Genomic DNA, 14,689 nt, shown 5'->3' on the forward strand with positions numbered 1-14,689 from the left:
GGGAATAGAAGGGTTTCCAAACAACTGTCAGCACCCTTAACAAACTACAGTTCCCAGGATTCTTTGCTGGAGGGGCCCTGACTGTTTAAAGTGGCATAATAGTGCTTTAAATGTACAGTATATCCAAAGCACTAGCAGTCATGATTTCCCTGAAGGAATCCTGAGCATGCTAAGAGTTGTTAGGAGTTGCCTATTTCCCCTCACAGAACTAGAGTTCCCAGAATTCCCTGGGCAGAGGGCTTGATTGTTTAAATCCCTTTGGAAACTGTAGCTCTTTGTGGGAAACAGGGCTTAAACAATCTACAGTGGCTTTCCAACTCTGGCTTGGGTCAACCAGAGTGCCTGAGCTGTGCACACCAGCACACAGCTTGAGCAAGCAAGGTTTTTCTTAAGTCAGTGTTCTTGGTTTATTGCTACAAGCGAAGGTGGCCAAGAAGTGGCTGCTTCCATAGGCAGTAGAATCTTACTTAATTAAGCCCCAGGGCTTGGAAGACACACAGATCCTACAGAGCAAAACTAAAAAGGAGAACAGTCCTGCGCATGTTTCACATAGCTCAGAGGCGATGTCGAGGGCAGCTCGAAACCAATGAACAAAACCAACCACCATTCCAAGCCTCACTATTTGTATTTGAGAAGGTTCCAGCCTCTAAGCAACGTCCAAACCACCACACGGTTCACAGGAAGTTAAGCAGGGCATGCAAGTATGTATTACGGACTACATGGAAATGGTGCGCAGCCGTGTGGGAGGCTGGGAAGTCCGATGGCCTGCAGGCTAATTTCAAAAATTCTCTGGAACCCATCGCTCTGGCAAGAACGACCTGTCATTTCCCGTTCTGGTTGCTGGGTGGGCGGGAAGAGGGAGGAAGGCAGAGAAAGGAGGAGGGAGAGCAGGAGGGGAAGCGACTGATAGGGCAGAAGACAGGGAGATCAAACTCTGGGATAGATTACCGCACCCCATTATACGTGGGGCTGCCTCTGAAGACTGTTCGCATACTTCAGCTGGTGGAGAATTTAGCGGCCAGGTCGCTCACTGAGGAAAGACTGTTTGAGTATATAAAACCAATCCTGCCCTGACTGCCATTTTGGGCCCATTTCAAAGTACCGGTTTTGACCTCTAAAGCCATAATAATAATAAGTTGGCTGGAAGCAACTGGGCAGCTCTGCCAATCCCATAAACAAACATAGTCCCTCCAGCAGCAAAACTTGGGGGGGAAAGCTTCCCACCCCCAACACAATGGCACAGCCAGCAATATTAGACTAAATAATATAAAGGTAAAGGGACCCCTGACCATTAGGTCCAGTCGTGACCAACTCTGGGGTTGTGGCGCTCATCTCGAGTTATTGGCCGAGGGAGTCGGCATACAGCTTCCGGGTCATGTGGCCAGCATGACAAAGCCGCTTCTGGCAAACCAGAGCAGCGCATGGAAACGCTGTTTACCTTCCCACTGTAGCAGTACCTATTTATCTACTTGCACTTTGACATGCTTTCGAACTGCTAGGTTGGCAGGAGCTGGGACCAAGCAACGGGAGCTCACCCCGTCACGGGGATTCGAACCGCCGACCTTCTGATCAGCAAGCCCTAGGCTCTGTGGTTTAACCCACAGCGCCACCCGCGTCGCTATTAAATAATATAGTATCAATCAAATTACAACTCTTCTTAGAATCATAAAACTGAAGAGTTTGGAAGGGATCCTAGTACAGTATTACCTAGGCCAACCCCCTGCAATGCAGGAATACGCAGCTGTCCCATATGGGGATCGAACCTGCAAGCTTGGCGTTATCAGCACCATGCTCTAACCAACCGAGCCACCTCAATTTCCATGCATACCCTAAGCACAGAAATGCAAGGGGTCCTCATGCTCTACCTGTAGGCAGCCACGTCAACCACAACACGAGTGGTAGGAAGGGTCAGTTGAGCTGTTTAATGGAGATTTACCAATCCACGGTGAGAAGCAACCCCTGTGAAGCAAAGTGCCCCCAAGGGTGGGGCTTGGAGGGAGGGAGAGTTGTGGGGGGGGCAATGTTTGAGGGGGTGAGCGAGGTGCAAAGGAAAGGGGGGTTGGTCAGGTGTGTGACAAGGGCAAAGGAGTTTGTGGGGTTGATAAGTGAACAGGGTGATAAAGGTAAAGGGACCCCTGACTGTTAGGTCCAGTCGCGGATGACTCTGGGGTTGCACGCTCATCTCGCTCTATAGGCTGAGGGAGCCGGCGTTTGTCCGCAGTTTCCGGGTCATGTGGCCCGCATGACTAAGCCGCTCCTAGCGAACCAGAGCAGCGCATGGAAACACTTCCCACCGGAGCGGTACCTATTTATCTACTTGCACTTTGACGTGCTTTCGAACTGCTAGGTGGGCAGGAGCTGGGACAGAACAACGGGAGTTCACCCTGTTGCGGGGATTCGAACTGCCGACCTTCCAATCGGCAAGCCCTAGGCTCTGTGGTTTAGACCACAGCGCCACCTGCGTCCCGAACAGGGTGATAGCCCTTAGTATTATGCAGTTTCTAAGTGCCTCACCATTAATAAAAATTATTATAATAATACTCCGCACTCCCACCTGTTGTTGCCAATATTTTTTTCTTGACTCCTTTTATATATTTAATTCATTTGTAACCGAAGATCAATAAAACACAAAATCAAGTGATAATAATGTCAAAGCGATCACAGATGCTTTAGCTGAGGTTCCTGCTTTGCAGGGTGTTGGACTAGATGACCCTGGGGGTGTCCCTTCCAACTCTACGGTTCCATGATTACGGCTGAGTTTCTTTACCCAGTTCCAGTCTCCTTCCACAGCCTGCTGGCAATCTGGGACTTTGGAAGCTCTTCAGATATTACCTTTATGTGACCCACCACCCCGCCCCCCCCCCAATCCCAGTATGTCTTGGCCCTTTGACTCTCTCTTAATGGCCCTGTTTTTCAAGGGGAAGCAAGAACAGGCTGTGCAAAACGATGTTTGTGTCTCTCTCGTTCTTAGCTCGAGAGTCCAGAGTAAACTTATTTGTGGCACAGCTTCTCGGGTCAATATGTGCAAAGTCTTGTGTAAAAGGAGTATTCGGCGCAGGTTAAGTGTGGGTTAGAGAGCAGAGGCAGGAAAGGTGGGAGGAGGTCATCGCAAAAGCTGGTCAAATATGTACTTTGCTTTATGCGCAGAAGAACCCCACAAAAAGGCATTTCAAGTCAGGAAAGCCGCAACCTTTGGCAGGAGACACACTTGAGTGTTGTCAGCAATCCTGCTGGACACTTGAGGCAGTTTACTGCCTCCCCCCCACCCCCCAATCAGCCGCCTTGTTTTCCCATTTTCAATGTGATGTTGAAATCCTAGCATAGCTCGGAGATAAAAACTGACTCGATTTGTTATTTTTGACCTGCTTTCCTTTCAGGAGACGTACAGAGCAGCTTTCAATACTAAAAATGATAACATATTAAAGTGGAGATACAGGGCCGGCTCTAGGGGTAGTCTGGGTGGCACAGGGCCTGGTAGGGGGGAGCTGCGCGGAAGCCATGCTGCGCGCTGCACCCGCCCACCAGCCGCGGCAAGAAACGGAGCGGGGGCGCTGGAGTGATCTCCGCACCACGGCGCCCGGGCGCCCGACGTGCTTGAGATGGCCCTGTGGAGATAGACTGTTGTCACAAAAAGAATCCCTCACAGGCCACCTCCATGCCATGCATTTTAAAGTCATGGTCTCTCATGAAGAATCTTGGGAAGTGCAGTGTGTTAAGGGTGCTGAGGGCGTTGGGTTTTGTTTTCTTTAGACCCATTCTCCTCGCAGAGCTACAATTCCCAGAGTGGTAAACTATCACTCTGCCTTCCAACGGAACTCTGGGAACTGAAGTTCTGTGAGGGGAATAGAGGGGTTTCCAAACAACTGTCAGCCCCCCTTAACAAACTACAGTTCCCAGGATTCTTTGCTTTTAGAAGATATCTGAAGGCAGCCCTGTTTAGGGAAGCTTTTAATGTTTAATAGATTATTGCATTTTAATGTTCTGTTGGAAGCCGCCCAGAGTGGCTGGGAAAACTCAGCCAGATGGGCGGGGTGGATATAAATAAATAAATAAAATAATAATAATTATTACAGTCATACCTTGGTTTAAGTACGCCTCGGTTTGAGTATTTTCAGTTTAAGTACTCCGCGGACCTGTCTGGAACGGATTAATGCACTTTCCATTACTTTCAATGGGAAAGTTCGCTTCAGGTTAAGTACAGACTTCCGGAACCAACTGTGTTTGTAAACCAAGGTACCACTGTACTATGGGAGGCCGTGACTGTTTAAAGCGGCATAACAGTGTTTTAAATGTGCTTTAAATGCAAGGTATGGATGTGACCAAAGGCAGCCAGTGACCAACCTGTGACCTCCCATCTAAGCCACTTTGAGGGCTGGTGGAAGCTTCATCTTGCTTGGCAAAGCCCAAGGGCTTCCCGCGTCAATGATTTTCTGATTGAGAAGCGTGAATAAAAGTTGAATGGAAAAGGGGCCAGTAAGCAACCCTGCCTAATGCTTCCTCGAGTATTTTGCCTGAAAGACCACCTACGCACACTCTTAAAGCGGTAAGACACGATGATGAGTTGAATGTTATGGACGGGCTGGACAACGAGGAATGGCGGGAGGAACCAGCTGGGGAACCCCCAAGGGAAGAAGTCTCAGAGCCTGGGGAGTGGTGGTGGGACAACGATGAGTGGTCGGAGGGAGAAGACTGGGAAGAGGAGGTGTTGGGAGATGGAGAGGTAACAGGGCTTAGTGAGCAGGGAGAGTATGTGGCAGAGAGAAGTCCAGAATCAGAGGCAGAAGTGGAAGCTGGAGAAGAGGAGGGCAAGAAGCAGAGATGAGTCAGGCTGCTGAAGAAGCCAGGGAGTCTCCCCCTGCTGCTACCCTCTCCCATGGTCTGCCAGGACCAGGAGAGGTATGAAGATGGAGGAGCAAAGGCAGGCAAGGCAAAGAAGTCTCAGATTTCAAGGGAAGGATCCAGGGGAGGAAGATACTTAGGGAGCAGTGGGAAGGCAGGGACCTGCATTGGGGCAAGTCCTACTGGGAAGAGTTGCTGTGCTCACTAGGCCTGAGCTGTTCAGTTTCTTTGAATAAACAGTTAACTTCGTTGACACAATGTGAGTTACTGCTGGCCTGCTCCCAACTCCCACCTTGACAGAAGACAATACTGAGCTAGATGGACCCAGTGGTCTGACTCAGTGGAAGGCCACTTCCAACCCGACGACTAAGAGATTTGTTGTGGCCATTGTAATTTAAAGAAGCATTTCCGCCCCACCTCGTGGCTCACAAAGGGCCGTCCGAGGATTCAGACAGATTTCACTGCACGTAATAGTTCCTCCTGGGGAAGAGCAACAGTACTGTAGAAGCTAAAACATTAACTGATATAAACTCCTTGGAAGTTCAGTTCTTGGTAGCTAATGAGTCACTTGTTTCGGCGAGATGCATTTGTGGCAGGAAGCGCAATGAGGCTGTCAGAATATTATGACATCTCTGCACATCAGACAGTTGAGTGGCTAACATTTTACAGCTACGTTTTCCTTGGGTCCAGAGGAAACCCATTGAACTTAATGATGAACTTAAATGATGAACATGATGATTGTAGGTCCATTAATTTCAACGGGTCTACTCTTGAGGCAACACCCACACCATTCATTTAAAGCATTTTATGATACCACTTTAAACAAGCATGGCTTCCCCTAAAGCAGGGTTCCCCAAACTAAGGCCCGGGGGGGGGGGGCTGGATGCGGCCCAATCGCCTTCTAAATCCGGCCTGCGGATGGTCCGGGAATCAGCATGTTTTTACATGAGTAGAATGTGTCCTTTTATTTAAAATGACCAAAGGGCCCCTGACCATCAGGTCCAGTTGTGTCCGACTCTGGGGTTGCGGCGCTCATCTCACTCCATAGGCCGAGGGAGCCGGCGTTTGTCTGCAGACAGCTTCCGGGTCATGTGGCCAGCATGGCAAAGCTGCTTCTGGCGAACCAGAGCAGTGCACGGAAACGAAACGCCGTTTACCTTCCTGCCGGAGTGGTCCCTATTTATCTACTTGCACTTTGATGTGCTTTCGAACTGCAGGAGCTGGGACTGAGCAACAGGAGCTCACCCTGTTGCAGGGATTCAAACCGCCGACCTTCTGATCAGCAAGCCCTAGACTCTGTGGTTTAACCCACAGCGCCACCTGGGTCCCTTATTTAAAATGCATCTCTGGGTTATTTGTTGGGCATAGGAATTCGTTCTTTTTTTCTTTTCTTTTCAAAATATAGTCCAGCCCCCCACAAGGTCTGAGGGACAGTGGACTGGCCCCTTGCTGAAAAAGTTTTCTGACCCCTGCCCTAAAGCATCCTGGGGACTTCTGCTTGTTACGGGGGCTGAGAGTTATTAGGAGGCCCTTGATTCTCTCAGAGTCCTAATATTCTCAGAGCTTTTTAACCATCAATCCCTCTTTGGGGAGTTGTAGCTCTGGGAAGGGAACACGCGTCTCCCGACACCTGTTAGCACCGTCAACAAACTACACCTCCCAGGATTCTTTTGAGGGAGCCCATACCGTTTAAAGTGGAATAATAGTGTTTTAAATATATAGTGCAGATCATCCCTACTTTCGTCGGAGAAATGTGGAAGGGTATGCAAGCCCCGTGAGGGGGGAGAGCTGAACCCCAAAGTAGGAGAGCTTCAGCAACGGAGGCTGCACCCCGACACCACATGTTTAATTGCATGCTGTGGATGTAACCAGATAAGTAAAAATGGAGAGGAAAAGGAACAATAAAGGACAACAAGGAGAGGAAGAATACTGACAGGAGGGGGGTCCAAAATGTATCGCTGCAATATCTCCTCATCTGCCACCTCCCTTTTTATTGTGCAAATTCTCAGAATTCCAAGCCAGGATAAACCAAAGTCGTTAGCCTGGATTATACAGATTAAGGAAATGCACTTGGTGGGTTTTGCTTCTGCTATTTTTTGGGGTGTGTGTGAGAAAGAACTCTCAGAATACTCAAGCCTTTTCCCCGCTAGAATCTGTGTTCTCGTGGTTTCCAGCATTTCCCCACAGCGAAAGGGGCTAGCAAAAGACAGGAAGCTATTATAGAATCGTAGAGTTGGAAGAAGGGACCCCGAGGGTTATCCAGTCCAACCCCCTGCGATGCAGGAATTGCAACTAGAGCATCCTTCTGCTTATAAACCTCCAAGGAAGGAAGAGTCCAACACCTCTGGTGGGAGTCTGTTCCACTGTCAAACAGCTCTTACCCTCAGAAAATTCTTACTGAGCTCCTTTCTTGGAATTTGAAGCCACTAGTTTGAGTCCTACCCCCTCCAGATTAGGAGAAAACAAGCTTGCTCCATCTTCCATGTGATGGCCCTTCAGATATTTGAAGATGGCTATCCTATCTCCTCTCTTCCAGGCTAAACATACCCAGCTCTGCTCCTTAGGGCTTAGTTTCCAGACCCTTGATCATCTTAGTCACCCTCCTCTGCACACATTTCAGCTTGTCAACATCCTTCTTAAAACAGTGAAGGCCAGAAATGGACTCAGCACTCTAGGTGTGTTCTGACCAAGGCAGAATAGAGTGGGATTATTACTTCCCTTGATCTAGATAGACACTGTACTTCTGTTGATTCAGCCTAGAATAGCATTAACCAAGAATAACATTAGCAGTCATGGATTCCCAGGGCATCCTGGAGCTTTGTGAGGGGAATGGTGGTCCCCTAACAACACCCTTTACAAACGACAGTTCCCAGGACTCTTTTGGGGGGTAAGCAGTATCATAGTGCTTTAAATTCATAGTGCAGAAGGTACTACGTTGCAAAGGTGCTGCGGAATAGTGTAACTTGCCTGTAACTTTTAAAAAACACATTGGATTTATAGTTAAGAGTTTTGCTATTCCCTACTGACTTACTTCAGCTAAAGTAACTTCTCAGCTAAAAATGGGGAGATTGTGGATTGGAGTGAGAAACATTAAAAAATGGAGACAGGGCTTAGGAGATTTTTATTTTTTAATATAAAACGGATCTTTTCTTTAAAGGTAAAGGTAAAGGTAAAGGGACCCCTGACCATTAGGTCCAGTCGTGACCGACTCTGGGGTTGCGCGCTCATCTCGAATTATTGGCCAAGGGAGCCGGCGTACAGCTTCTGGGTCATGTGGCCAGCATGACAATGACGCTTCTGGCAAACCAGAGCAGCACATGGAAATGCCGTTTACCTTCCCGCTGTAGCAGTTCCTATTTATCTACTTGCACTTTGATGTGCTTTCGAACTGCTAGGTTGGCAGGAGCTGGGACTGAGCAACGGGAGCTCACCCTGTCGCGGGGATTCGAACCGCCGAACTTCTGATCGGTAAGCCCTAGGCTCTGTGGTTTAACCCACAACGCCACCCGCGTTCCAATATCTTTTCTTTGGTTTGCTCCAAAGTGTGCCACAACAGTCACCACTTTCTCTGCCTCTGGGATGGCAAATGGGAAGGAGGGAAAGCAGCTGATTATAGCTTGGAGCAGGCAGGTCTTACCGCTTGGGCGACATAGTTGCCGATCTCCATTCTGCAAAAATGAATTTCCACATCTTAATCCTAAAGCTACTTGTTTGCAAGTATGCAGACTGAGCTGAAAAAGTTTGCTGACCCCTGTCTTGATGCTTAAGCAGCGCTCAAGTGAAACAGGAAGTCCCCTTCTGCACTCCTTCCTCTCTTCAAGAGAATCCAATGGCCAGTCTGGGCGGGCGGAGTCAATCTAGGGCGAGAAGCCGCTGCCTGCAATTCAGTGGCTTGCCACATGGGGCAGACATACGTGGATCCTGCAACTCTCTTCAGTAATAGCACCCACACTCTCCAACAAGGGCAGGCCAACACCAGGTATTCAAAGCACACTCTGTGCACATTTGAAGAACATGGTTTCCCCCCAAAGGACCCTGGGAGCTGCAGCTTGTTGAGGAATTACATCTTTGGGAGCGGGATTCTTTGGGGGTGCTTCAAATGTATGGTATGACTCTGCCTATCAATGTCTTACTCAGCCACACAGGCTCACTGAAGGACTTGGACCTTTTCTTAAGGCCAAACCACACGTGTGCATGTTTATTCAACACACACACTTGCCAATTGAGCAATAAATTGGGGGTAGTATATTTTTTTGGGGGGGAGGGAGCAAATGGCAGCATCTGATACCAGGAGTGAATAGTCAGAGAAAAAGCACCTTAAAGTAGTCGGAGTGTTGGGGAGGCAAGGTAGGAGTTAAGGGGCAAGCTTTGCAGCCATCTTGGCTGTCAGTCCTGGAAGACCTGCTCCCTGCCATAATAATAATAATAATAATAATAATAATAATAATAATAATAATAATAATTTATACCCCGCCCATCTAGCTGGGTTTCCCCAGCCACTCTGGGCGGCTTCCAACAGAAAAATGAAATAAAATAATCTATTAAACATTAAAAGCCTCCCTAAACAGGGCTGCCTTCAGATGTCTTCTAAAAATCTGGTAGCTGTTTTTCTCTTTGACATCTGATGGGAGGGTATTCCACAGGGCGGGCGCCACCACCGAGAAGGCCCTCTGCCTGGTTCCCTGCAACTTGGCTTCTCGCAACGAGGGAACCGCCAGAAGGCCCTCGGCACTGGACCTCAGTGTCCAGTCAGAATGATGGAGGTGGAGACGCTCCTTCAGGTATACTGGACCGAGGCCATTTAGGGCTTTAAAGGTCAGCACCAACACTTTGAATTGTGCTCGGAAACATACTGGGAGCCAATGTAGATCTTTCAAGACCGGTGTTATGAGGTCTCGGTGGCCGCTCCCAGTCACCAGTCTAGCTGCTGCATTCTGGATTAGTTGTAGTTTCCGGGTCACCTTCAAGGGTAGCCCCACATAGAGCACATTGCAGTCCTTTCTTGCCCCACCTGGGAGGGTAGGACCCTGGACTGACTCCAACTACAGAAGCTGAGGTTACTGAACGGACTCTTGGGCTGAGGTGTCATTTGTTTCGCTATTGTTGCTGTTGGTTTTTTTTGCATCTATATTTGTGATGTGTATGGAAACTGTCCAGTTAGGTTGTGTATTTTTTTAGGTTGTGTATTTTTTTTAAAGAAACGTTTTATTTATTGTTCATGACTACTTTCACATTGCAGTTATGTCTCCCCCCCCCCCTGCTGTAAGCTGCTTTGAGCATGGTTTGAACTGTGGAAAGGCGGCACACACATAAAACCAGGCATCCCCAAACTGCGGCCCTCCAGATGTTTTGGCCTACAACTCCCATGATCCCTAGCTAACAGGACCAGTGGTCAGGGATGATGGGAATTGTAGTCCAAAACATCTGGAGGGCCAAAGTTTGGGGGTGCCTGCATAAAATTATGCATGCATGTATGTATGCTCCTGCTTCCACACTTCTCTGTTGAAAGTTAACATTTGCCCCAATCCAGAATTGTGTTCAAACAAGGGAACATGCATTCCCAGGGGCGGGGAACCCTTCACCCTCCAGATGTTGCTGAACTGCATCTCCCATCAGGCCTAGCAAGGATGGCCAATGGCCAGGGATGATGGGAGTTGGAGTTCAGCAGCATTTGGAGAGCCAATGGTTCTGCTCGCCTGCCTTAACCCCAAAGGATTGTGGTAAGGATTGAAGAGTCTGGATTGAAGAAATGTAAGAGTCTGGATTGAAGAAATGTAACACAATTTATTAGCAGTTTCCCTGGGCCCCAGGAGGGCTTGGTTATTAAAACTGGTTTCTGAAGTGGATTCCAAGTAGCAATGCAAAAACACTTAATTCCAAGCCGAGAGTGGAGTTTAGGAATTATTTGTCTTAACCCCCATCTCTGCTCTATCTGCAATAGGGGGGGGGGCGGCGGGAGGAGGCAGCACTCAACCCTCTATTTACAATATATTTGCAATTCAATCCACAAAACAACTCAAAAGATTGCTAGTCAGTCTAAATGAAGAGTGGAATCTGTCCCCCAATGTCAATATATGAAACCATTAAGGATTAGCACCTTCCAACAACCAGGGTTTATCACAGTACTGTGTAAAAATTTCCTAGGAGCTTGCAAACGAGTTGTGAACTCTGTACTACTTATCCTTAATCAGCAATAATACTTAATATGTACGATTCTTTTTTTAAAAAAAACCCAAGAAAACAAAGGAGAGCATTCAAAAAGGAGGAAACACACCCACCCGCCAACAAACTGAAATGGTACGTCCCAAAATACTACTGGCCAATTTATGCATCCAGCAGAATCCAAGTGGCGAAGCAGCAGTTCCTGGCTGTACCACATCAGGCTGCAGGTGGGTTTCCCCCTCCCCCCATTTTGGAGGGGGAGGGAATCTCCCTGCACAGAGAGAAGTAGCATGTCAGGAAAAAGCTTTCAGCTTTGCCTTTTATGATATATATATATATATATATATATATATATATATATATATATGGAACAGGCAACCTCCACTGGAAGTGGTGTAGCCCAGGAAGTACTTTAAACACTTGGTTTTGCTCACTGAACTTTCGGCAATAGGTCCAATGCTGCTGAGAGCATCACCGGCTGTGGCGAGAGTGGTACATGGCTCCTGTCGTGTAAGTAACATGCCATTTTGTGGCAGGTGGTAACAAAGAGGCTGGTCACGGCATAAGAATCCAACTCTTTTTTTTTTTTAAGGGAAGCTTTTTCAGGATTTCTGCAATGTGTTAATCACAGATACAATAGAACTTTGTGCTCCGGTGTAAACCCCACATTTTAAGACAAGGAGGAATTAAAGGTTACTGGTGTGACATCTCAAAAGCCTTTGGGATTCCTCCCAAAAGTGCCACAATTAACAACGCAACAAAAGGGAAACTGTCACCATCCATTGGGGGGGGGGGGGAGAGAAAGGAATGGAACCAAATGTTTAAAAATAATTGTGTTGCATTTTAAGTTGGCTACCCTGTTGCGTTATCCAAGGGAAGCTGTAAACAAGGTAAGGCGGATAACGTTACACAGCAAACAATGCCAACTGCCAAGCCACAAATCAGGGGGAAATTTCAAAGCAATGAAGTTTAAGCTTGAGATAAGGGATAGTAATCAAATTTAATGGCAGACGTGCCCATTCATTCATCCACATTATTAAGGTGGGGTGGGGGGTAGGGCAACATGTCCCCCCCTCCTGCATTTTCAATCTGCAATTCAATTTTAAAACACACACACACAATTTATTAGCACTTTCCCCTGGGCCCCAGGAGTGCTTGGTTATTAAAACTGGTTTCCAAGTAGCAATGCAAAAACACTTAATTCCAAGCCGAGAGTGGAGTTTAGGAATTATTTCTCTTAGCCCCCATCTCTGCTCTATCTGCAATGGGGGGGGGGGCGGCGGGAGGAAGCAGCACTTAACCCTCTATTTACAATATATTTGCAATTCAAATTATGTCCATCCAAGAAGCAATGGCATTGGGTGTGTGTGGTGAAGAAAGGGGGGGGGTGGCTATTCACTTTACTTCTCGGTAAAAATAATAATAAAGTCTTTTTAAAAAACCACACACCAGCAACTCGATATATCCACGGATCTAATAAGGCGAACCTTTGACTTCATTTCGCCCCCGCCTTCAATATCCAAAAAGACAGGAAGGAAAAAAATATATTAACAACATGATGTTGCAGGAAACCCATGAAAGTCGCCTCTTGCATACTTAGCAATAAACATACCTTTTGACTAAACGCTACATGGTCTTAACTGCTAGCACAATTCTGTGCACAGGAAACACAACACACACATACACACCAATACAGTCCTCCTCTGCCCCCCCCTCCCCTCTTCACGGCTGCTCTTTGTTGTTCTGACCGAGTCCTTAGTTTTTCTTTGGGGGTGGGGTGGGGAACCCCCCCCCACTTAACCCTCGTTTATTCACTTTTTCTAAAACACCCACCGCCGCCTAAACTTAGCAAGGCACGCAAAGAAAACCCCGCCGGCAGCTGTTTAAATTCATCAGCATCTTTTTAAAGCAGATTTGGGTTTTTTATTTAAAAAAAGACTATATGGGGGGAGGGGAAGAAGGGGGCGTGTTTGTGCAGAAACTCACCAAAAACAAAATAAAAATAAAACGAAAAGCTATCACTGGGCAGGCGAAACCATTTAAGGATAGCAATGGGAAAAGAAGTGGGTGGGTGGGGGTTTGACCCATTAACCCTCCCCCTCCCCCAACCTTGACTCCTGTATGGGAATTAAGTCAAGCCGGTGCCCCCTCCCTTTACAGCAGTGCTTCGTCTCGTTGGCCTCCTGTTAAAGCTGGCAAGGCTGCTGAGCGCCCCCCCCGCCCCCCAAAAGGGGGTCCCCCGTTACCTGGTCTTGGAGGAGAGAAAAGCTAGCTTGATCAGCCCGTAGGTAAACAACTGGATTCTCTCCTTGGCGACACTAGCTACTTTTAGTCGGTGCTCTAAAATGTGCAATTCCATCTTTTCCTCTTTTTCATTTGTAGTTCATCAGTTTTGGGAGCCTCTGTTTGTTGCGTGTGAGGTTTCGGGGGGTGGGGAGGAGCAGGAGGAGGAGGGGGGTGTCTTCCTCTTTGTCCGAAAGGGGTATTTTCCCACCCTCTTCCTTTTACGTCTCCAACGCAGGCAGAGAGTGGAGGAGGAGGAGGAGGAGGAAAATAATGACTTTGAAAAAGGGATGGAAGAAGAAGAAGAAGATATTATTTGTCATGGAATTAACAAGGCGGTGGGTTGCAGGGGTGGGTGCGGGGGGGGGGGAGGAGAGAGGGGAGATGTTGCTAACTAAAGAAGAAGTGGCGGTGATGGAGGGAGAGAAAAGAAAGAAGCAAAGCCAACCAAAAAGAGGAGGGGAGAAAAGAACAGCTGAAGCTGGAAGGAGAGTGGAGAGCTTCAGAGCGCAGAAAAAGCGGCTGCTGTTTCAATGTAACAAACAACTTGCCAGTCAAACGGGCCCGCAAGTGGGCATGCGCAGGAGCGCAGAGCATTCTGGGAACTGTAGTCCAGAGTGCGGAGCACGGATCAGGAGTTGGGGTTTTGCCTTGTTTATTTTTTAAGGACTCCCCCCCCCCGCCCCGAGGTGCTTCCAAAATGAAGGAGTCCTTGACGAGGCGTCCGGGTGCCTTGCAAACAGAGCTAATTCTTTTAGCTGATCTTAGGCTACTGGCTTTTATGGGTACGAAGCGTTTCAAATGACACCACGATTTAGAATGGAATATGATCAGCAAAGGTCCGTATAGTTAAAGCTATGGTTTTCCCAGTATCTGAAGAAGTGTGCATGCACACGAAAAGCTCATACCAATGATAAACTTAGTTGGTCTCTAAAGTGCTACTGGAAGGAATTTTTTAATTTTGTTTTCCCTGTAGTCATGTATGGAAGTGAGAGCTGGACCATAAAGAAGGCTGATCACCGAACAATTGATGCTTTTGAATTATGGTGCTGGAGGAGACTCTTGAGAGTCCCGTGGACTGCAAGAAGATCAAACCTATCCATTCTGAAGGAAATCAGCCCTGAATGCTCACTGGAAGGACAGATCCTGAAGCTGAGGTTCCAATACTTTGGCCACCTCATGAGAAGAGAAGACTCCCTGGAAAAGACCCTGATGTTGGGAAAGATGGAGGGCACAAGGAGAAGGGGACGACAGAGGACGAGATGTTTGGACAGTGTTCTCGAAGCTACGAACATGAGTCTGACCAAACTGTGGGAGGCAGTGGAAGACAGGAAGAAGAAGAAGAAGAAGAGTTTGGATTTGATATCCCACTTTATCACTACCCAAAGGAGTCTCAAAGCGGCTA

At 47.7% G+C, this 14,689-nt stretch overlaps 1 protein-coding gene across 1 annotated transcript in view; it reads right to left on the reverse strand.

Moving 5' to 3' along the window:
- The window catches only part of CASTOR2 (cytosolic arginine sensor for mTORC1 subunit 2), a 52,060-nt gene extending 38,232 nt beyond the window's left edge, over nt 1–13,828 (reverse strand). The window contains exon 1 of the mRNA XM_035139441.3: nt 13,248–13,828. Within this exon, the coding sequence (XP_034995332.2) occupies nt 13,248–13,360 (113 nt within the window). The 5' untranslated portion in view covers nt 13,361–13,828. The remainder of the gene's footprint in view (nt 1–13,247) is intronic.
- Nucleotides 13,829–14,689: the final 861 nt, after the last annotated feature.

The sequence above is a fragment of the Zootoca vivipara genome, chromosome 14 (genome assembly GCF_965207765.1).
Source record: "Zootoca vivipara chromosome 14, rZooViv2.hap1.1, whole genome shotgun sequence".
Taxonomy (NCBI): domain Eukaryota; kingdom Metazoa; phylum Chordata; class Lepidosauria; order Squamata; family Lacertidae; genus Zootoca; species Zootoca vivipara.